The sequence below is a fragment of the Eutrigla gurnardus genome (genome assembly GCF_963514095.1).
Source record: "Eutrigla gurnardus genome assembly, chromosome: 3".
Lineage (NCBI taxonomy): Eukaryota > Metazoa > Chordata > Actinopteri > Perciformes > Triglidae > Eutrigla > Eutrigla gurnardus.
Window position 1 is genome coordinate 19933244 of NC_139917.1, and position 23716 is coordinate 19956959.

The 23716-nt window shown below is 42.1% G+C and overlaps 1 protein-coding gene across 1 annotated transcript in view; it reads right to left on the bottom strand.

Moving 5' to 3' along the window:
• Positions 1-23716, bottom strand: part of dnah6 (dynein, axonemal, heavy chain 6) — a gene marked incomplete at its 5' end in the record, with an annotated part of 45104 nt that overhangs the window by 19533 nt on the left and 1855 nt on the right. Inside the window, 42 exons of the mRNA XM_084006580.1 lie at positions 282-524; positions 1053-1193; positions 1556-1708; positions 1818-2049; positions 2985-3139; positions 3256-3329; positions 3433-3579; positions 5334-5505; positions 6992-7123; positions 9194-9351; positions 9690-9837; positions 10035-10256; positions 10890-11033; positions 11257-11439; positions 12134-12256; positions 12432-12653; positions 12737-12949; positions 13525-13651; positions 13792-13899; positions 15123-15271; positions 15362-15529; positions 15962-16099; positions 16827-16988; positions 17291-17446; positions 17557-17682; positions 17807-17917; positions 18195-18359; positions 19193-19424; positions 19602-19698; positions 19779-19959; positions 20290-20409; positions 20504-20596; positions 20796-20846; positions 21048-21203; positions 21343-21486; positions 21618-21731; positions 21906-22034; positions 22149-22397; positions 22544-22696; positions 22984-23135; positions 23372-23492; positions 23589-23678. Coding sequence (XP_083862706.1) covers positions 282-524; positions 1053-1193; positions 1556-1708; positions 1818-2049; positions 2985-3139; positions 3256-3329; positions 3433-3579; positions 5334-5505; positions 6992-7123; positions 9194-9351; positions 9690-9837; positions 10035-10256; positions 10890-11033; positions 11257-11439; positions 12134-12256; positions 12432-12653; positions 12737-12949; positions 13525-13651; positions 13792-13899; positions 15123-15271; positions 15362-15529; positions 15962-16099; positions 16827-16988; positions 17291-17446; positions 17557-17682; positions 17807-17917; positions 18195-18359; positions 19193-19424; positions 19602-19698; positions 19779-19959; positions 20290-20409; positions 20504-20596; positions 20796-20846; positions 21048-21203; positions 21343-21486; positions 21618-21731; positions 21906-22034; positions 22149-22397; positions 22544-22696; positions 22984-23135; positions 23372-23492; positions 23589-23678 — 6354 coding nt within the window. The remainder of the gene's footprint in view (positions 1-281; positions 525-1052; positions 1194-1555; positions 1709-1817; positions 2050-2984; positions 3140-3255; positions 3330-3432; positions 3580-5333; positions 5506-6991; positions 7124-9193; positions 9352-9689; positions 9838-10034; positions 10257-10889; positions 11034-11256; positions 11440-12133; positions 12257-12431; positions 12654-12736; positions 12950-13524; positions 13652-13791; positions 13900-15122; positions 15272-15361; positions 15530-15961; positions 16100-16826; positions 16989-17290; positions 17447-17556; positions 17683-17806; positions 17918-18194; positions 18360-19192; positions 19425-19601; positions 19699-19778; positions 19960-20289; positions 20410-20503; positions 20597-20795; positions 20847-21047; positions 21204-21342; positions 21487-21617; positions 21732-21905; positions 22035-22148; positions 22398-22543; positions 22697-22983; positions 23136-23371; positions 23493-23588; positions 23679-23716) is intronic.

Below are 23716 nucleotides of genomic sequence, written 5' to 3' on the forward strand. Positions count from 1 at the left end.
TTGTTGTTGATTTAGAATTAATATATTGAGTTTGCTATATGTGTAATGTAAATTAGTATTATTTTTTTATTTTACATTTGAAATAAACTAAGCAAAACAATAAAATAATAATAGCAGTGCAACACCACAATGAAGCTAATCACTGAGATTTGACTAATTACTACTTAGCGCCAGCTAGCGCAACTAGCTGCAGTTGACTGTTAAAAGAAAGGTAAAGATCCATCACAACAACGCATCACTTGTCCTGATAACTGCTTGTGCATTGTATTGGTCGGACTTACATTAACTAAATGCTGTCTCTTTTCCTCTAGCATGGACAGGTAGAGGTTGATGAGCTCCAGGTAGGAGGTAGGTGTGGTATAGTACCGGCGCCTCAGCTCTGAGTAGAAGCGCTCAGCCATGTCAGTGATACTAACATGTATCTCCACGCACATGCTGGAGAAGCTCTGTCTCAGCTCCTCACTGCCAAAGTCCACATTCTGAAAGAAAGCCTGAGAGACAGAGAGCAGCGCCTCACGAGGCCACTGGGCACCGTGGGAGGAAAGAGGATAAGAATATGTTTATTTGCACAATGACTCAACAGCACAGCAAATAAAATAATTACAGATGCAAATTACAAAAAATGTAAACGCTAACAAAGGACATTCATGAAACAATTTGGATAGAAAACCATAAACTATAATCATGAAAAAGGGCAGGTGAATAGAATTGTGGCTGAGAGAGAGGATAATAAAACAAGAAAAATGCATTACCAAAAGAAGGGGCTGGAAAATGATGCCAGAGTGGAAAAGAAATTACATTTTGGTTCCACTTACAAGGACCAGCAGCATGTTGCAAGATTGAAAGAAGAACGGTGCCGTAGACTGGTTCAAGACAAGGAGAGTAATTCTACTTTCTAACAAGCATGTAGGTTATTCCTATAACCTCGTTCATAACAGTTACAATAATTGTATTTATATTCTGTGGCTTTTTATGTATAATAATTACCCAGTCATCTCTCATTATACAACCCTAAAACCAAATGGAGTAGGACTAGAGCCATCTCAGCATACCTGCACAAACCAGTCGATGGTGCAGCAGTTAACCAGTGAAGGAAACATACGACAGCGGGACCTGAATGCATCACCCACAGGACTCATACACAGCACGATGTGCAGCTTTGCCCGCACACAGGAGATGAAATACTGGAACACCTGAAAGCCACATAAACGGATTCAATAACTTCTGAAGGTTTGGTCTCAGCAGGCAAATAACATTAATGTTGATATTTTCTTACAGCTTGCTCAGATCAACCGACTTCAGTTGACTACGCTTGCTAAGACTCTATGACTATTTCAGACCTTTGTGGGAAACAACGTGATTGTGTGTTGTTTCTGAAATCTTATGTACTTTCTTAAGAATCCTTAAGACAACAACTTAAACATCCGGTGGGCATATCAGCTCAATTTTAGATCGGCTTATTCGTGCCTCTTTGACATGACAGCAGTCTGGCACATTGCTTGCACAGATATATACTATGCTACATTTGTTTTCTACAGTAATTGTTTGTGCGCACCTCATCCCTGTTCTCCTCACTGATTCCAGCCTCTTTGGCTTTAGGGCGGGTGGCCGCTAGTACTTGTTCCAGCTCATCTTTCTCAAAAAGGCTGGGCACCTCCCCAGAGTTCAGCATGTTGTTGATATCCTCCAAAAACTCCTCCACCACAATCTACAGCAAGAAAGAGAACGTGTACAAAATGCAGAATCCAGAAAAAACAATCTGCAGGCATCCAAATGTTTATTAATTTCATAGAAGCCAAGCCCCCCCCCCATCATACCTGACTATCCGTAAAGAGGAAAACCATATCTTTGCCCTCAATACCAGCCATCTTGTAGAGCCTTCTCAAGTCTTCATGGAAGCTGTTGTAATTGTAGCCTCGGCTCAGTTCGATCTCGAAGCAGCAGTACCCACACATGTGGGATGCCAACCGAGTGAGTGACTGCTTGCCTGTACCTCCCACCCCAACTAGCAGAGCATTGCCTCTCTCCTGGCGAATCATACGTGAAATCCTAGAAGATGAGGAAAAAAGTCATAGTTTGTAAACAAAAAGAGGATACAATGTTGTGTTTCTAAAGGTACAGGTTCGATGCTATGTCTTGGTTACAGGGTCTTGGTCAAAGTCTCTCAATCAAAACATTAACTAAATACACGGTTTGGTGATGCGGTAAAGTAATGAGGGATCAGTTGTTGTCTCAAATAACATGGTCATCATTCCATGAAGCTTCTCCCAGTTTGGATTCCTGTTCCGGATTCAGTGTTTATCATTCAGGAGGGAGCCAAATTATTTGCAGAAGTCTCCTCCTCTCCAAAACAAATGTATCCAGTGATTAAAACTGAGGGAAAAAAACACTGAACACATCTGTTTCATGTTAAAAATCATTGTTTCTCTGGCGCTATTCATCAGACAAAGGATGTCCCTGGGCTGCTGCGAGCCGAGCTGCTGCAAATGTTTCCTAAGCTTGTTTCTCTGATAAGGAAGATACTTAGAATAATTGTTTACTTCATTTCTTTTGATCTTGCCAACTGCGTGGTTTTGCAATCAACTAATACCTCTTGTCATTCAGACTTTATTCAGACTGTCATTTCAAGAAAATGGAATGTTTTTTAACAATTTTATACATAGAATAGAAATGAGCTGCTGTCATTTATAGAGACATGAGTCTTAATATACTCAAAGAACTAAATCAGCAAAGTTCATCTAAACAGTTTAGTGACGACACCATCAGTAGCAAAATTACCAATGCCTATTTCAAACACTTAACTCTAATTGCACCACAGAGAAGTTTTTCATACCCTCCTTGAAAATGTCACTGTGTCTCTCTAGATATTGAATTCTGCCGTGTAACTTCTCCCTTGGTGTAACTTTCATTTCCCAATTTTCCCCACCTACAGTTAAAATCCTTCCAAAAAATACTGGCAAGTCAATGGTGCAGAATGTACACACCTGGAGACATGCTCGACGGCATCCTGGAAGAAAACCAGCATGGTCTCCTTGGAGAATGTCATGTTGTAATCATCGAGGTAGTCCTGGAGAATGGCCTGAATCTTATTCATGTCCGTCAGATCCTGATAAAGACGATCCTCTTTCTCTGCACCCATCTAAAGGGATTATTAGTAGGAGAGAAATGGGAATGAATACAGGTTGGTAGGTTGTGTTTGGTATTTCAGTGTTAACATAGACATCCACTCTTATAAAGTGTTTCTGGGAAACTGACCTTAATGAAGTCCCCAAATATAATGGGCTGACTCACAAAGTATGAAGGCTCCATGTTAATACTAAAATATTTGCCTAGCAAAAGGGAAAAGAGGGTCACTGGAGGGGCATTGCTAAAGATGCAAAATAAGTGGGGAGAAATGGGTAGAGTTGTGCATTTAGCAGAGTGAGTTCTTACTGGCCATTTCTGAGACGATGGTGTTGAAATGGGTCTTATCTTGGTTGTTGATGAGTCGGTCGTGGAACACTCGTTGACACTCGTGACAGAAGAGACGGAAGATTTGGTTCTTGTCTCTCACTTGACTCGGCTCACACTGTAGTAAACCTGGACATCAAGAGAGGTCAACAAGAGGACGTATGGTCCATTTTAACTTAAATGCTTCAAGCAGACGCAGGATATGCGAGGCAGCTATCATATGCATGCAAATGCGTAGTTAAAAGCAAAGCTCCAGCTCTCTACAATATGTTTCTGTTGCTCATCTTGTGCAAACTGCTTTACTTATCTCAATATGCTCTGAAACAAACCCAACTCTTAACATTTGTCCCAATGCAAAAAAACTAAATCAAAGCCATATTAACATAAGGAAAACAAAACAGAGGAGGACATTGTATAGAGAGAGGCCATGTGATGTCAGTGATATAAGAAGTTGTGTGCGCATCATTTTATTGCCTCTTTTCAAAAGGATGTATTGCTAAGGGGAACTGTGTGTTTGAGTAATGCACTCTAGCAATGTTGAACAAGTGGTGTACAGAAAGCAGTTGTGGCAGTCACTTAAACTCATCTACGTACTGCAATGATGCCTGCTGGGTAAAGGGAGAGAGGGAGCGAGTGAGGGAAGGAGGCAGAGTGGGTGATGGTGCAGACGATTTGGGAGCATAAGGCTGAGACAGAGCTTATAAATGTTGCTAATGTGGCTTGAAGAGATAAATCACAGCTGTGCCCTGAAGCTGTGAGGTACAAAGACGAAGGCATTCTCTGTAACTGTCACTGTCTCTTTCAGCAAGCTAACGTTTGATGTGTGCTGTTTAAGAAAAGAGCAGTGTACGTATACGTAACATTAACATGCATGTTTAGTGATCTATTTTGTGCTTTACGCTGTACACAGCTTCCAGTGTTTCAGCATGTTATTCTTTTCTCTCTCAAATGTCTATTTCTGTCTCTGAAAATCGCTAAAATACAAATGTGTCTAGACTGCTCGCTAGCCCAACAATAGATGGTACGTGTTCTAATACATTCAGGGTTGAACCTCTTAGTGGCCATCTTACCAGGGTCTAGTTTTACTTGCCGTAATTTTCTCCTATGATTTATACCAATACTGTATTGTATTCAAAGTAATGAGCTGAAGCTGAAAGAAAAGATTCTGGTTGAATTTGATCATGCTTTCAATCATGAAGAAAATTTACCTTAGCAATATATTTTATGTAGACATCCTAAATAGATTCAATACTATGGCCTATTGGCAATTCAGGCACACAAGAGAGAAACACACATTTCCCTCAAATTGACATCCACTTGTTGTATGTTTACTTTACACTTGGTTGGCATGGAATCAGCTCTTTAGCCATCATATATTAATAATGTACAACGACTTACTAAACGTTACCTTTGAGCCACGTTAGTGAAGCCAACATTAAAACAATGTTATCTGTGAAGCTAACAGATCAATACTGGTGAGAGTTAGCAATCAGCATCAGTGAGTCCATTACTTGGTAGTTAACGGTAAAGTTACCTAGCTGACTAACTGTAGTTGTAATTGACCCATATGTAAATAATAAATCTATTGGACTCTATACTGACAGTGATGCTAGCCTCCCTGGCAACCAGTTGTTGCCCAATGATGGGGATTGTAAATACCCAAGTAAGGTGAAGGACGATTTTTCCATGATTTATGATGTAATGTTGCATCTATTGCTTTATAACTATGGACAAACCGGAATCCACAACTGCCCAGCCTCAGGCCCGTTAACTGTTAGCAATTGTGATAACTTCAACTGTTATAGTTAACTGTTATAACTTTCCTGGGTGTCCAATGAGCTGATGTGAATGTGATTGTGTCCATGGGTGTGCTCATGACTCACCTTGGACACACTTGGAGAGATCCCGGAGATTGAAGACATAGTGTGATTTAGCTGGAGTGGGCAACAGATCTACACTCAAGCGATCATAAATCTCCACGGCTGCATCCACAATCTGACTGGTACAGTCCTTCACCGCCTGGGAAAACTCACGAAGGAAACCGCTCAGGATAGCCTGGAGGAGGGTTGGTAGGGGGGAAAAGATCATAAAAAGCATGAAAGATAGAATGAAGTTTTATTGTTAGTGGGGTCAGCGGAGAAATGAAAGAGGGTGAAAAGGCAAGCATCAGTTATCATAGAGAGGCGTGCATGTACGTTCCACATTCTGTCCACATAACGTACACATAATGTTCCTGAACCAGTTTGGTAGGAAATGTGCTCAAAATTACAAATGGGTTAAATGACAAGTTAAGATTTTCAACATTTAATTGTGTTTGTAATTTTCAGCACAGGTTTTAAAGCAGTGATATAATAATAACAGGTCTAAGGGCCAAGACGCACAAAAGATGAAAAAATGAGCAACGATAAATCCAGAATGAAAGATGACCTCTCCGGGACCTCTCCAAAGCGTCTGCTAAATGACCTAAATGAAATGAATGAATAAATGGACTGTAGATATTCATGTCGTTATGATACGTAAACAGAAAAAATAGCGTCTGCCTACCATTTCCACATCACTCTCACTCACCATTTAGTTTCTTTCCATGTCATTGTGAAAATATTGATGTATTTTTATGATCAGATGAAAGAGGTTTGTGCCCTCTTGACTTTAGTTGTTAGGAATAGCTGGGTGAGCTGAACAGGCAATCAGAGTCATTTCACTTACCGACTCCAGCGCCCATTGACATGAATTGTCCAAAAAGCCATTTGCAAAAACCAAAGGCGATAGAGGCTCAATGATGCCCCGACACTGGTGTCGGGAAATTAACCATCTGTAGACAAATGTGTGACACGCAGTTGCTTGGAGACCGTGATGGTTCTGCGTTGGGTTTACGTGTCGAAATGCAATTCAATGCCACACCGGGAAAGGGCGCTATGTTTTTTGTAAAGACTGACCGACCGACCGAGACTCTTGACGTATATCGTCGTAGCCTCGTTATAGCGTATTTGTTTACTTTCCGGCTTTAAACATCCACAATTTTTCAGAACTTGGTGTTTTATTTCTTTGTGCAAAAGCGAGAAGGTGCAAACAATAAAACGAGGTGAAAACAATAAAAGTAGCCTTTTAAAAGTTTAAATGGCGGTGTTTATGAGTGGAAACCGGATAGCGGTCTCCAGCGGATGTAGTTAGCGGACCAATCACAGCCAAAGCCGCTGCGTTGGTGTTGCGTTGCTGTTGCGTCGCCTCGACGCGCGTCGAGGATTTTTGGGAGGCACACGTCAGGCCCTTGCGTTGACGTAAGGGGGGTCCGCAAGGACGCAAGGGGTCCGCAAGCCCCCTTGCGTTGTGTCGATGCGGAAGCATAATCCAGCCTTAACACTTGTTCTTACTTTATCGGCAATGACATGTTGTGGTTTCTCTCTTATGACAAATGTACTTATTGTAAATCGCTTTGAAAAGTCTGCTAAATGCCCTAAATGTTAATGTAAATGTGTTTAAAGCTCATTCTCTCAAATCGTTAGTTGTGTAATGATGTTTGTGTCTGTGTATGTTTCCTCACCTTGAAGATCTGCTTGAGGCTGTGTTCCGAGGGCGTGGGAAGACACAGCATGCTGAAGTGGCGGATGAATCGGGGGGTCACCGGATTGCGCCCCCCTCCTGGAGGAGCACACGCTGCGGCAAGGGTCATTCCCTGGAGTAGAAAGGAAAAAAGTACGTTTGCCAAAATATAAAAGAGAGGAAAAGACTATCATCAAGATTGCTCCCATTACAAACGTCATCGAATATCTCCGGCTAGAGAACCGTGATTTGGAAATTTGGAAACACAAATTTGTTAAAATTTGATAAAAAGACATTCCAGAAATGGGGAGATACCATTTTTTTTGTCATCTCACTCCAAAGTTTAGCCTAGCTTGGCATAAAGACTGGAAACAGGAGGAATCAGCTAGACAAATTCTACCACATCTCCAAAACTGTCTTGTTTACAGTATGCATCTTCTTTGTTTAGCATATCGAAAAAGAGCACACAGATTGTGCCTCAGCAAGCACTAAGATTATAGATTGGAACTAGTCTGGCCAAACAACAGCTGAGCGCAGTGTCTGCACCTCAGAAGTCCTATCCTCTTCGTTAATTTGACCACTAATTTGCTGTAAGAGATACTGAAAGGCATGTTTATTCGTCTGTTTGGATATTGATAAAAGGGACACAATAACTATTTACATTTACATTTACATTTAGGTCATTTAGCAGACGCTTTTGTCCAAAGCGACTTACAATAAGTACATTTGTCAAAAGAAGGAAACAAAGAAACCACGACGTATCATTGCCGATGCAGTAAGAGCTAAAAATAGAACAAGTGCTAGGTCCTCATCTGAGTAAAGTAGTACTTCAAGAGTAACAGTGCTACGATCCGAGTTTTTTTTTTTTTTTTTTTGCGGGGGGGGGGGGGGGGGGTCGAGGGAGGGTGTTAGTGGGTCATGCTATGTAGAGTCGAGGTGAAGTCTGAACAGGTGAGTCTTGAGCCTTTTTCGGAAGATGGCAAATGACTCTGCTGTCCTGACATTGGTCGGGAGTTCGTTCCACCACTGAGGCGCCAGAACAGAGAAGAGTCTGGACTTTGCTGAGCGACATTTGTTTGATTTCAGCGAGGGTGGTACCAGCCGGCCAGCTGAAGTAGAGGAGCGGAGTGCTCGCTTCGGGGCATGAGGTTTGACCAGTGTTTGAAGGTAGGCAGGTGCCGTTCCATTGATGGCCCTGAAGGCCAGTGTCATCGTCTTGAATTGGATGCGTGCTGCAACAGGGAGCCAGTGGAGGTCACGGAGGAGGGGGGTCACGTGGGAGAATTTGGGTAGATTGAAGATAAGGCGTGCTGCAGCGTTCTGGATACGCTGCAATGGTTTAATCGCATAGGCCGGGAGTCCGGCCAGGAGAGAGTTGCAGTAGTCAAGGCGGGAGATGACCAGTGCTTGGACCAAGAGCTGCGTTGCATCCTTTGTGAGGAAGGTCCGAATCCTGCGGATATTGTAGAGGGCAAATCTGCAGGATCGGGCCACAGCAGTGATGTTGGGGGTGCAGGATAGTTGGTCATCGAGGATTACACCCAGGTTCCTCGCAGTTGAGGAAGGAAATACTGTGATGCCCTCAACAGTGACCGACAGGTCCATGTGAGGGCAGTCTTTCCCTGGGATGAAGAGGAGTTCGGTTTTATTCAGGTTAAGCTTGAGGTGATGTGCAGTTGTCCAGACAGAGATGTCAGCCAGACAGTCCGAGATGCGAGTTGCAATGTGAGCGTCAGAGGACGGGGGAAAAGAGAGGAACAGCTGGGTGTCATCAGCGTAGCAATGGTAGGAGAATCCATGCGATGTGATAACAGAACCTAGTGATCTGGTGTATAGTGAGAACAGAAGCGGTCCTAATACTGAGCCTTGAGGGACACCCGTGTCCAGAGAGCAGGGTTTGGACATAGAGCCATTCCATGTGACCTGAAAGGTGCGGTTTGTCAGGTATGATGTAAACCAGGTGAGAGCAGAGTCGGTTATGCCAAGTTCAGCCAGAGTGGAGAGGAGAATTTGGTGGTTGACTGTGTCGAATGCAGCAGATAGGTCAAGGAGAATGAGAACGGAGGAGTTGGATGATGTTTTGGCGTCTCGCAGGGACTCGGTCACTATTGCTGAACTCCAAAGTCAGATCTATGCACATACATAAATCCTTACAGTGAAATACGCCTTACAATTGTACCCCAACTTATTGATACATTTATACCTGGATCTTCTTCCAGAAGAACTTGTTTCTGTCATAGAAGCCAGAAAAGTCCTGGAACTGACGCAGGAGTTCTATAGGGGGCTGAGAGCCATAAGTGTCCAGTTTAGGCATGTTCAGGTCATCTACAAAGACCACCAGCTTCTTGTTACCAGGAACTCCTGCAAAGAGGAAAAGGACAAAGAGAGAAGGAGGAAAAGGTCAACAGATGTACAGAATGAGCTGATCTAACCCATAGGTTTGAATGTGAGCATGCCTCTTTGTCTCTATGTGTCTGATGTACCCTGTCTTCGCAGAATTTCAGCTCAGATCAGCTCCAGTCCCCCCCCGCCACCCATAACAACGCAATATAGATAATGGATGGATGGATGTACAGATTGAAAGATGGGCAGATGCCAAGAAAGGATGATCCGTTATGTAGATGGGTTAAAAAATGTTTTAGCAAAGATTTTCTACGTTGCGGTGTACAAATGTGTGTAATGCAACTCAGAGCCAGTACCCAATATGTTTTTCTTCTTTTTTTCCAGTTTGGACTCAATGATCTCCTGCGTGCTTGCGGAGGAGGTCTGAGCTGAGAAATTGATGTAGACTGGGATGTATCCTGCCTTTTCCTGGATATTGTTGAGAAGGCCCCGAGCCACCACTGACTGTAAGGGACCGAGACAAAAGTGTCGTTAGATTTCAACAAAACAAAGCTCAAAGGTCCATTATTATACAAAGAGAGCAACTTTTTGAAGTGAGGCACATATGTTGAAAGACTTCTATTAGGTTAGTGTGCTACAATTTAAAGTACAGAAAATTTCACTGTGCTGCTCCTGTTGCTACCATATCCATGCATTCTCACCTTCCCCACTCCAGTGCCGCCAGTGAAGAGTACAGAACGTTGCACAGACAGCAGTTTCTCCATCAGGTAGCCATAGCGGACAGTGTCTGTGGTGGGGACTAGCATCTCAAAAAAGGGCTGCTCCCTGTTGTATTTAAATGATGGCATTTTCTGTTCCCACGGCTCCAGACGCTTGTGGTTAAAGTTGATGTACACACTCCACAGGGTGCCACTCTTCGGGAGCTACACAGCACACATAGATGCACATTAATTGACACACATAAAACTGGGCAAATATAGTGTGGCGGATTTTACAAATATGTTTACAAGTGCCTTTATCAGACAGACTAGCTTTAAAACCTCCTTAAGAAGCAGACATAAAAACTAGTTTTACTCTGTTGTTGATTGTAGTCTCTGTTACGTGACACTTGACCACTGGAAGTTTCCCCGCGGCATGTGTTTGTATTCAGTTTAAAAAAAAAATATTGGTATTTGGTACCTGAATCCTGCTGTTAATGATGTGTTTGTATGCATGTGCAGTTTGTTTCCCCTCAGGCTTCACAGCTTCCCAGATACACCCCACCCACCAAAAACAACACCATCATCATCAGCTCCTTATGCACAGACAGATGAACAGATGCGTGTGGGATGTTCCACATGATACAGTGCTTCCTTCATGAACCTTTCACTTACATTCTCACTTCACCTTCAGGTAAGAGAGACACGTATGTTGGCATCATAATGTTACCAAAACAAAATTACCTTGAGTGGCAGAGAGGAGGTTTCATAGTTTTAGCACAGGACATGTAAGGCACAGTTGTCACATTCTTTATGTATGTCAGTGTGTTATGTAAAGGGCATCCTGTCCATCAATACCTTAGCATCGCTGTTGCCTTCAAACTGATCCCTGATGAAGATATCAAAAGCATTCCAGTGAGAGCTGGTCAAGTTTCCGCCTACTGCCCACAGGTAGCAAAATATGAAGGTCTGGCATAATACACTGTTGAGATGCTTGGATTCCTGACACCAACACACACAGACAAACAAAAAGAGGGAAGAAGGCCAGTTAGTAAAGTTATGGTTCAAAATTAAGTACAACCTACATTTACTTTACATTTGTGTGCATTTTCGGGATCCAAACATCTCTCAGGTATCAGTGTCATGTGTGATTGAGACAATCACCTGTGTGGCACCACAGACAGAACAGAAATTGATAGTAAATAATCTCAAATCCATAGTGTACCATTTGAAGGTCTGGCCCTCCTTTGCCCAGCAGCAGTGCCTCCAGCAGGGAGCACAGGGTGGTGACTTTACTGATGTCCACCTGTCGAATAGCCTGGGTACAATGCTTCAACACAAACTGAAGGCCCTTCTCCACATACTGCTCAAATAGCTCCAGCAGGTATGTTTGCACTCGGTCTGGGAACTTGAGAGATGACAGGGAGTGAACCGATTAATGCAGGGAGAGGATGTTAAGGTCATGCAGTGATCTTTACATTTATCAACATAATCACTGCGGCAATCTGGTTAGCTCGATGTAGGTAGTTGTATAGTTGGACATTTTGGGAAAGCATGTGTTCACTTCACCCCAACCCCAACCGTAACCCTAACAACAACCCTTAACCTAACCCCAACACTAGTGATATGAGATATTCGATACCGCTCTCTTATCCGTTAATACAGCAAATTGCAGCCAGTTAACTTAGCTTAGCATAAAAGACTGGAAGAAAGGGGGGCACATTTAACAATTTGAAAGCAACAAGGCTAGCGGTTTTCAATTTTTATGATAATCTAAGCAAACTATCTGGTTGTAGTTTAATCATTAAGGGCCAGACATGAGAGTGGTATTGATCTTCTCATCCATCTCTGAGCAAGAAAGGGGATGACCTTCAAAAATATGTGGAACTACTACTTGAACTGATACTGCATATAAGCTATTCATTTGAAGGAGAGTGTTAGACAGAGATGACAGGCAATGCTCTGAAAAGGCACATTACTATCCATATACCTGTTAGCAATGTCCAATACCATTAGTTTAGATACTATATCACTAAGCATGCAGTTAGCCTCTTTCAAAGGGCATTTTGCAATTTCAAATACTGTTATCTATTATGTACAACCTTGGCTCCTAGACCACTGATCCATGTCTGGACATAGGGCATCCACTTGAGCTCATTTGGGTCGATATATACCATCCCACAGCGACTGACAGTGGCTGGAGATGCTACAGCCAAATCCTGGACCTGAAAAACACAGTTAATGAAGGAGATGAAGTAAAAGAATGGAGGAGCAAATACTTTTGTTGAAACAAAGTTTAAGCTGTTCACCCTTGGACATGTCTTCAACATGGTTTGAAAATTGATTATTGAAAAGACAAAGAAAAACATCAATTCTACTTTCACTATGTTCAGCTCTCACCTCAAACAGCATATGTATGGATGGAGTAAGTTTGATTCGCTCGCTGTTAGCCAGACAGAGCATCTTGTTGTCATCCAGCACCGTGTTCATGTTCTCAATCCACAGGGCGTCAACTGGTCCGTCGCAGACCACCCACTTGTGGTCGTCGCTGGTGTCGCCGACTGCATCGCGGACGCTGAGCGCCATCAGTCCGTCACACCATTCCAGTGTTAATGGGTTAACCTGAGGGGTTGAGAAAGATAATGAATGTAGAGAGAGAAGCGAAGAAACTGTTGTGTAATGTATTTTTGTTTTGTCTGCAGCACCTCTCCGTATAGTTCTCCCATTGTGACAGATTTGGGGTTGAGAACATAGGTCTTGACATGCTGGTAGAACGGGTTGTTGGCCATGTGGCCTGTGCTATGCAGGGTCTCCAGTGTGTCTGCCAGGATTCTGTAGACAGTGGTCTTACCTCCACCAGTAGGCCCTACCAACATGACACCATGACGCACTAACATGGTCTCATACAACTGGATCACCTGGTCATATGAAAAGAAGTGGAAAAGAGAGGAATGAGGGCCTGTTTTGAGGATTGGACCTGTTATACAAAAAAACTAAAAGTTTACTTCGATATCAAAGTGAAACAAACACAATGCATCCTATTCACATATGAGCGTGCCGTAACATATTTTTGTAATTATGGTGAAGCAACCCATTAAAAGATAAGGCTTGCAATAATCAACAAATCTGATAAAAAAGACAGTTAATTGATTCAATTAAGAGCTGTTTCCTGTGAGCCAAAGTTTGATATAACACATTCCCCTGTGCCACAGACCACTGATGTTGTTCTATAACTATAATAAAGCAAATGTTGTCATATGACTTTAGTAACCATTATGGTTACATAACACCATACTATAGTTTATTTTGAGTTAACGAAATAACATACAGCTGAAAATAGTCCTCCACCAATGCACACTTTAAGCTGCTGTGAAGAAGTCGGGGAGCACCTTCAGGTTCAGTATCTCGCTCACACTTCGACATGCTAACATTCAACAATAAAACCAGACTCATTTTTGAAAATGTATATATCATATACAAAGTCTTTTGGTACCTTATTGGTCATGCTAGCCAGTGGCTGTAGGTTTCGCTTATCCAGACACTCCAGGATGGTGGTGTGTAGCACACCATAGTCATGCTCTGGAATACTCACACCAGGGAAGAGGTCCGATAGGATACCACTGGAGGAGGGGGGTTGGTATCATGAATAAACACGTATAACATATAATTATACTTATGTCTTTTCCTGACTACTCAGTGCGAGTGGGTTTGGAGCACCATAAGTAATGTGCTTCCTTCCCAAAATGTCTGATAGGCTTACCTAAACAGCACAGCATCATCAGTGAGGAACTTCGGCAGGTTGGAGTCCCTCAGGGCTCTGATAAGAACCACATCCTCACTGAGGTGGGGGTTTTCTCTCTTTAGAGACCTAAGAACACACACACCAATATCTTTATCACTCTATACATTAAGTCATTGACAGTTTACACATATTATTATGGGTAGCTATATTTTGTTGGTAGAAATTCTGCGATTTCTTTCCTCAGTTTACACGCTATTTCACGATGCAACTACATTGATTAAGCCAGTTTAAAAAAAGAAACACCAAATAAACAGCCTTTCATGAGTTGATAATTCTAGATTGCATGACCTGATCTACACAACGAGTGGCATCAGTCGATTATGAAAAAAAAAAAAAAAAGTCCAAACCATGAGACATTAGAGCGGGAGATAATGAATGTGTGCTATACTGTTGAACAAGCAGACTCTAAGGAGTAATAAGTAAGCAGAGACACACCATGAATCACAAGTAAACTACACTTCCAAGAGCTTCAGCTAATAAGCAACCGGTGAATTAAGCTGGACTTTCACTACATGCTAAATGGTCGAGAACACCTATTGAAATCAATATTGGTTGAAACTGGGTTTGTTGCACATCTTCCAGCATGCAGCTGAATCAGGTGCTCCTCAGTTCTCGGACTGCAAACCTCCAAGGGAACTGGAGTGCACTGACTGATTTGCAGCCTTTAATTGTGTGAACATTTTGACACTACTGTGTCTTAATCAGAGTCAAACATACCAATTTGACTCCGATTAAAGGCTTCAAATCAATCCGTGTGATTCCCTTGGAGATCCATTCAAATACATCTATGCACCCACACATACTAGAAACAACTGTTTTTCTGTGCCTGTGCTTCTTCTGTCTATCTAATCTTGTTCTTCGTCACTTCATGTTTGTCTCAACCCTTATTCATTTTAGGTACGTTATGCATTTGGCTCAGAGAAGAAATTTCACACAGATGATTTCTTTTATCAACAGTAGTCACAGCTCGAAAGAATGGGGTTATTTCAAGTCCCTCTAATCCGAGAGATCACTGGAACAGTTTTTGATCTTTTGCATTTGATTAAAATATTTGCTGAAATGAGATACGAGAGTTAAGCACCAAGCATGACCATCTATCTCACTGATGATGACTTCCTCTGCAATAGACTTAAATATGATAACTGTGCTGTTAACATCCATTGGATGCTAAATATACTTTATGTATATCGCGGTCCTTCTGGGACATGCCCGACAAGGTGAATGCTCTTTTTGTCTCCATATGAATGCACATGTGTGCCATTGAATGTGTGAGTGGGATGCTCTCTGACCCAGCCATGACCAGGACGGACTTGACGGCTCTCATGCCAAAGTCGTAGTGGTCCTGCTGGGACAACTGCTCAGAGCACAGCTTGTACATCTGGGTCATTTTCCTGGCGAGGGTCATACTGGACTGAAATCCCTCCGAGTACAGAATCACCTGGAGAGAGGGAGAGAAACAAGGGAATGCTAATAGAAATGAAGAGAAAATAAGAAAGCACACACCGCGACGCACATGCAAGCCCGTTACCTCAGCAATGAGTGCATAGTTTGGCACCATCATGGCAATGGGTCGGAAGAGAGCCTTGAGGTTGTCGGGTAGCTCCGTTCTTCCAGCATAGCCTGGGTTCATGGTGATGAATGCAGCACACGTCTTCACCAGCTTGATCTCCCGGCCTTCAAATTGAAACCTTGACAGCTGTGTAACAGAGTTGAGTGAGATGCTCTTGTTTATGAGTGTGTGTGATGACTAAATCATTGTGACTCATTTTAAAAAGTTGCTCCGAGGTCTAGAGATCAAAAATGACTGTGTAAAAGATACTGGCATAAATGATATTTGATGTTATTATTCAATGTTATTTTTCACTTTCACTGAGCTTGGACAAAGTTAATTTCTGATCATCACTAGCAAATATTATTCATTTTAAGAATGTCACCCCTTAAATAAAAATGCCCGACTTTACACCAAAATAGACACATCACAGAAAACATACAGTATAAAGCTTCAGGGTTGAATTTTTGCAATGCATTACTATACTTACACGTAGAAAAATATGAAGCTAGAATGTTTTATTACACTGCATACAATTGAGAACAATGCAAAGTGTTGCGTGTGTGTGGGCGGGTGTACCTTATTAGCTTTGGCATTTCTTATGGTTATGAGCTGCTGAGCGATGACGGACAACACTTCAATGTCAATTCGGTTAAATTCGTCAAAACAACACCAAGCACCCGACTGAGCAAGCCCGCTGAAGAAGCGGCCCATCATCTGGAAGACAGATGTGACAAAACACGAGAAAGACAGAGGGTAGATGGATAAGTACCTCGTATAACTTTTAAACATGGACACCATGTCTCAAGGTTAATGGCCCAATCTGAAGTTTTGGGACATACAGAAATATGCAAACATATGATTGAAGGTTATTACTTTTGAACGAAATATCAGCTTTGGTTTTGTTTTTCAACTGATCATAATTAATAAAACAGACAGATTTCAACAAACTGAAACAATGAATAAACTGGACTAGTGCCTCTTATTGTATTGGTTATAGAGAAGCAAATAACATATCTGAGGTCGTTATCAGCTGGATGCAGTATGGCACATACTATCAAATGCCAGTGTCTTATGTTTCCAAATAGCTACTAATGCAACAGGCTTAAATAACACAGAGGAAAATGTTTAAATCCAGTTTAAGACCATGTTTTAAAGCACACTATGGCTGTATAGAATGTATCTGTACTTTAACTGGCACTGGCACTTGACTGCTTTTGCAACAGTGCCATCTAATGGTATCGCCTAGTAGGTACAGACAGAGTGAGACAGAGCCTTATAGGGCTATTTCAAACAATTATTAGACGTTATTGTTAACAACAGGATGTTAGGTGTATGGGAAGAAATTAAGGAACTCATAATTAAGGACAGAGTGGACAAAAAAAGTAAACAAAATAAACAGAATGTGTAATAAGAAGGATGAATACAGTTTGTCATGGCTGACCTTGTAGTCAAGTCCATCAGAGCAGTTGAAGACCACACACTGTATTGCCAGGGCCTTAGCCAAGTCCTTGGTGGTCTCTGTTTTGCCCGTTCCTGCTGGTCCAGCTGGAGCTCCTCCAAGGTCTAATTGGAGAGCCCCCATCAGACACAAATAGCAACGATCCTGGGCATGGAGAGAGATAAAGGACAGTTTGAATAAAACACAATATGCAGTGTTTCCGTGTCACATTATCAGGTCTAATTACTTCAGGACACACATTGCATAAGGTACAATATTAGCTCCTTATTGTGGTTTGGTAGCTTGTGGCTTGATTGTTTGCATCTTCTGCATAGAGGTCTGTGGGTTTACAGACAATCTGCATGCTGTAAAATTATATTTATGAATATGTGTTCCCAGTTTCATTTCATTACAATTGCATACAATATAATGCATGTGTTTGTAATCGATGCGTATTAATGTGTTACCGTGAGTGGTGTTATAACCAGTCTAGGACAGGCTCCCAGGTATTCATATCCATAATTGTAAGTGGACAGGGCCATTTTGGCTACACAGTTGTCCAGGTCCAGGTCCCAGTAGTAGCGTAGCTGTCTCTGCCATTCAAAGTTAGACCTGGTGTCAACCTGAAAAAGAGGGATATTTTCTGATCACCTAAAAAAAGTTCTGTCAATACCTTCACTTATCATAAAAAAGACAGACATCCATATACGCTGCTCGATGGTGTCTATCATACCTTCTGGCGGACTAGATCTGTAACAATGTCTCTGGCATGGACGTCGATGGTGATGAGGGCAGTGATGATGTTTCGGTGTAAAGTGGTTAGTTGTCCTCGTACCAATGCCGCCAGAGCATTCAATCTCTAGAATATACACACAAATATCATTTGGATTTAGCTGAATTTAAAGTAAAAAAAGAATTGGTTTTGTCCAATATAATATGTTACTTAACAAAAGAAAGCAATAGATTTAATTAGTGTGGTTTACATCAAAGTTAGTGATTTCAAATTCCTGCAGGGCAGCAAATTGGTCGTGGTCCCCCTCCAGGCAGGCATCCATGTCCCTGCACCACATCATCTGGGAGATGGTCAGCACCACCTTGTGGACACACACAGATACTGAAGTTGAATCACTGCATAAAAATACAGACTTTACGCAAAGCATCACATGAAATGATAGAAATCAATTGCAAAAGCTTTAGACAGAGATTCCTGAAAGTGAGCAATCAGACAATTACAAGAGTTCTCATGGGTAGCAAAATAATATATCTGTAAAAGTGTAATGTTTTACATTTTGCCATGCAAACCCAAAGAGCACTATACGAACAATATATATGTGTGTGTGTGTGTGTGTGTGTGTGTGTGTGTGTGTGTACCTGCGATGGATGTCCAGCCATCACCCATTCCTCTCTAGACTTCCCCTGGTAGTCAGCAATGGCAACCTTGCTGAGACGTCGCAGTGACGAGTACATAGCCTCCTCCACCTTGCAAAGCCAATCTTCCACGTTGCCCTGTGCCCTCAAACCTTTAGTCAAACCCACCTACACATACACACAGAGGAACAAGATCTGTTGTCATTTCATATGAAGGGTTCACTGTGAATCCTCTATGTTAACTTGCACAGCCTTCATTTACCTTTCGTAATCAAAGGACTGCAAGGATGATAACAAATATCCCCTTGTGGTCGTGACTGACAATCTCTATGTCCATGGATGGATTATGAAATGGGCCTACCAGGCACAGGAGGGCCCAATATGTCAGGGCCCCACTCACCTTCAATTAAAACATGTACCTCAAAGAGCCATGTAGCAACCAGGAAGAGAATCAAAATGACCACAAAGAGACCAAACTGACTACTAATAGATGAAAAACGGCTGTGAAGAGACCCTAAAGACACAATAAAGTGACCCACGACACAAAAGGGGCAAAACAACCACAAGGAGACACAAAATGACAACAGAGACGCAACATGACTACAAATAGACTCATAATGACTACAAAGAGACACACAGTGACCACAGAGAGAAACAAAACAACTACAAGCAGACACAGAACGACTACAAAACAGGGCAACAAATGTGCATTTCGTAAAACGATACTACATAATTAATTTCCCACTCATATCAAATGTAAATCAGAATTTGGCATGTCCATTTTTTGCCTTAATTACAGCTTCTACGTGTTTTGAAATCATTTGTCGAGTGATATCATTCAAAATGGCTAATAGGGTTAACTATTGTTTTAGTTTACAAAGTAAGGAAGGTAGTATATGTGTTTTTTTCACCCACAATCATTATTAGCAGGGACTGAAACAGGAGAATAACAGGTAGAATATAACAAAGCGTGATGACCAAAGGTGTTACTCAAGCCTGACCTCCTCTCCCTCCGGAGAAACCATGCTCAGGATGTCTTTGCTATACACCGTCTTCTGTTCTTCGCCATCCAACACAGTTCCTGCGTTGGCCCCAGAAGATTGTTCGGGCAGCAAGGCAAACTCAAGCCGTATAATGGCATCGAAACACTTCCTAAGATGGGGCTGCACTGCCTGGGGGTTTCTTGTCTGGGCCAAGATCTTTAGCAGCTCATCATTAGATAAGAAGCAGAACCTGCGAGGGACAGGTAGATGACTTGTCAGAGTATCACAGTACGTAAGACACATCAGCATGCAGATCAGTGTTTACCAGTGCACAGGGAAAACTACATATGATGAAAAAGAGAGGATGAATTATGATGTACAAGTCTGTTGTTCTAGTAACTAACAAACCAATAATGTGTGTATATACCTGGGGAAGACGACTCTCTTAGACTCCAGGTAGTCTTCTAGACACTTCTGTATCTCATCCAAAAGAGTGACGTTATGCTGAAAAGTCTCCAATAGATCTATGTAAGATAAAACGAGTGAACGTCTGATGTCTTCTTTTCTCAAGAATGTCTTCTATCAATTCTGTATGGCTACCTACCAGGCTGGGTGGCTGCTCTAAGAGCTTTGGGCATCTTATTGACCTTTGCCATTATCTCCTTCCAGGACCTGTCCACCTTAAGAAACAGCTTCGACTCAGCGGGAAGCTGCCTCTTGATGTCTGGGGCCAAGAAGATACTCTCTAGATACAGCCAGTTCCTTTGGCATGTAAGCCACTCATCCTGGCAAGGAGGGTAGAAGAAATGTAGAAAGAGGAGAGAGAGCAGAAACAAATTGAGGGGGAGAAGGCAGTGGGAAACGTGACTGGAAAGTGAATTAAAAAGGGTAAACTCAAATGAATAATATCAATAAACTATAGTGTTAGATGCAATATTTTAATTTAAATGTATTTTTTTCTAAGTAGTTTGTCTACTCGTTTGCAGTCACAAGGGAAGGCTACTGTTTCACATTCAAGATGGAATTCAAAGTCCAAATCTACATTCAGCACGTAAAGAATCGTTTAATATATAGAGAAGAGTTACTTGTAGCCAAATGAAAGATCAAGCCTTTACCAGTGTTTCGTTGAAGAGGGTTAGCTGTTTCAGCAATCTTTCCACCCTCAACTTGATGGGAGCCACGTAGCGAGAAGACGCCACCGTGCCCACGTTGATAATGCTGTCATCCAGGAGGACCTTCACAGTAAAAAAAAACAAAACAAAACATGGAAACACTATTAATGCGCCACAACAGACTTTGTGTGAGAGTGCTTGCGACGCATGTTACAACCTGGATGTCGTCTATGCCTCCCAAGATGAAGACATCTTGTGAGTCACCATGAGAGAGTACGGTGAACTCTGTGGTCTTCCAAACATCCTCCACCTGCATTGCTCATTGAGAGAGGTTAAGGTTAAAACTCTTTTACTATCCATAAATCATCATTTAGTGTTAGAAATAGCAGAAATCTCTGGATGCAATGATGTTGTTGTTTACATGCAGACAGGGAGCTAGAAAGTTGATGTAGATGCACGTACATATAATAGCTGTATAAATATTCATGAGTAGTTCCCTTTCTACACACCTTTGCAATAATGGTCTCCACTGATGCCTCTCCTGAAGCCTGTCCTGACACCTACAAGTCAAGGGATGTGTTAGTCCTATTTATCCAGGTTGGACTTAAAGATATTAAGTATAAGCGGTTTGTTTACTTCTGTCCTTGACCTCACTTTGAGGTTAAAAAACCCAAAAAGATCAGTTTAGTGCAAGGTATAGGTTTAATTAGGTATGGTAAGGTGGTAGCATTTATATATATATATATAAAAAATATATATACCTCCTGTATCTCCATGCCATAGGAGAAGACATTGAGCTCCTCTAAAGCAGCCACAGTAAGCTTCTCCCCATTCAGGGCGGTTCCCAAAACAGACTCCAGAGTCTTCCAGTGCTCTGGTTTCATACATGGGTTACGTAGATCAGTGATAACAGGCAGCTAAAGAAAAACGCATGAATATTATTAAGATGAAGTAACAAAGATACCAACTGACTAAATCACTGCAGTCCATATTTTAATATGAGATATTTTCAAAAAGATATTCATTAATTCATTTTGGAAAATGTGTCCTACCCACCCTTTGCTTTGCGACTTCCACCATGTCCTTCAGACTTGGCACTACATTGTTACGTGGCAGGCCCTTTTCCAGCTGGTTGACGTATTTGCTATATTTTGTGACCTGTAAGCTGAACTGCTCCAGGTCCAGTTGCTCGAGTTTGCTCTGGGGATGGGGTGAACGTTGAAGGACACAGTCATGCTTAGAAGAAAGCAAGAGCAGCTTACATGTGTTTGTACATACATGTATGTTTGTACGTGCAGGCCTTCACAGACAGTGTGTTAAGTACACCTTACCTGCTTCCATCCATCTGATAGAGATTTCCACTCCTCCAGAGAGTCCCATAGCAGCTGCTTCAGCCTAAACTCTGTAGTCAACTCCTCAAGGGCGTCAAATTTGGTGACCTCCAACTTTGTTCATCAGAAGGTAGAGGGAGAAAACACATTTAGTTTGGGTTAGTTTGTTGGTAAAGGTGAAAGAAAATTAGCATTTCTGCTTTCCAACAAAAAATTAAATTGTTATGACTTGGGAAATATTCTTTTTGCAACGATCATTTGAGAATTACTAAAAGGTTTTACAAGCACCTTGAATTTCTTCTGGATGGAGATGGAGGCGGAGGCCTTGGCCTGTAGCTCGTCTATGGATATCTGGGTCCCCCCGAGCAGCAGATGCACTTCGGAGGGATCTGCATTGATGTTGAGGATTTGCGGATCCTATACATGAAAAACCACAATGCACACAGGTAAAAAAAATACAGCAAAGACATATTGGCACACCTTGAGTAAACCACACTATAATAGAACAATGAACAAAACTGCCTCATGTACCTGTGATGCATTGATTTTCTTGACCTCGTGGTTCAGCTCCTTTATGTCCTTGTGCAGGGAGTTGCACAGCTTGTCCATGCTGGAGTCCCTCTCCATTGCTGCATCAGCGATGATGCTGCGCAATGAGTCAAAGAACGGTTCCAAGTTGGCGAAAACAACCAGATCCTCAGGTGGTATGGGAACTGAGTACATGTTAATCAGGCTGTACATCTGACATACTCTCTCCTGCTCCTGCTCTAGCGTTGTAATCTGGTGAGAGGGAGAACAGTGTAGAGTCAGATAGGAGAAAATGTGAGAAGAGGGGACAGAAGAGGAGAGAGAAAACTGGGTGGATGAATACTTCATGTAAAAACAACAACTAAGAAACTGCCTTTTATGTGAAATGTTTGTCTTACCCTGTCCTGTATCTCATGCAGGAAAGTGAGGTAGTTGGCAAACTCAGCTGTGGTGGAGGGACTGGACTCTAGTTTCGACTGAGCTTCACAAACCTCAGCAATGACAGCATCTAGCTCCGTCCTAGCCAGCTGACTCAGCATCTTGTTAACCACCTGGAGCAGAGATTCAGAGCAGAGCAATGATTCCTACATGCATTTAAATGTTGCTGAATCGCTGAATATTTCGTTGTATTAGAAAATATATTCCCCCCCCCAGGTTTTTTCACTCACTGAGGTACGACTGGACCTGGCTTATGTTTTTCATTTCAGTGAGGTTTTATCAACACAGAATGATGACCTCACTGCCCTTTTGTTTGAATCACTTGTTCATCATGGTCTAAAAGATAACTCTTAAACCATCAACTGTTGTGTAGTATGTGTTTGACGTTGCTAGTCCGCACCTTCAGACAGCGGAGCGGGGAGGACACCAGCTTCTCTTTGAGCTGTGTTTGGTCCACGAGCAGTAAGCCGAGATGTCTTTTCGGTTGGATGGCTGCGGCTTCGTCATGCTCACGGTGGTATAACTCCAGTGTTTTTCCAAAAGAGGACACATCTGTGAAACAAAGTAGTCAACAGCCATGAGTTTAAAAGAATGATGTTATCTTGCATGCTTTACTTCCAACCCAAAACTTGTGTATGTTTTGTGTTTTTTATATGACATACCCATGTTGAACTCCCTTATCTGGTTATCTTAACTAACCCTAACTAAAACCAACTAATCTGCTCTTTGTGTTGTGAGTGGCTGATCTGTAACAAAAACAATGCTAATGTTTTTGTGTAGTTCATCACCGTGATCCCGTTGCTGCATTGCATCCATATCCAGACCCTCGTTCTCTTCATAGAACTGACGAAAACGCTCAAAAGTGTCTGAGTGCACTTTTGCTGCATCAAAGGCAAAGTGCAGTGATTCCTAAGAGGACAAACAAGTCAGGTGCATACATACATGCTACTGTACAGAAAAAGAGCAATCACTAGAAATAGAACCCTATGCAACGCAAAGACTGACCTTGATTTTCTGGATGATGTTTTGAAGGTGGCCATCATTCTCGATGATAGATTCCAAAGAGGGGCCATCTTCATATTGGTTTTCCGAATCCTAAAGTTAACAAATGCATGCGTTAAGAACAACCCTCA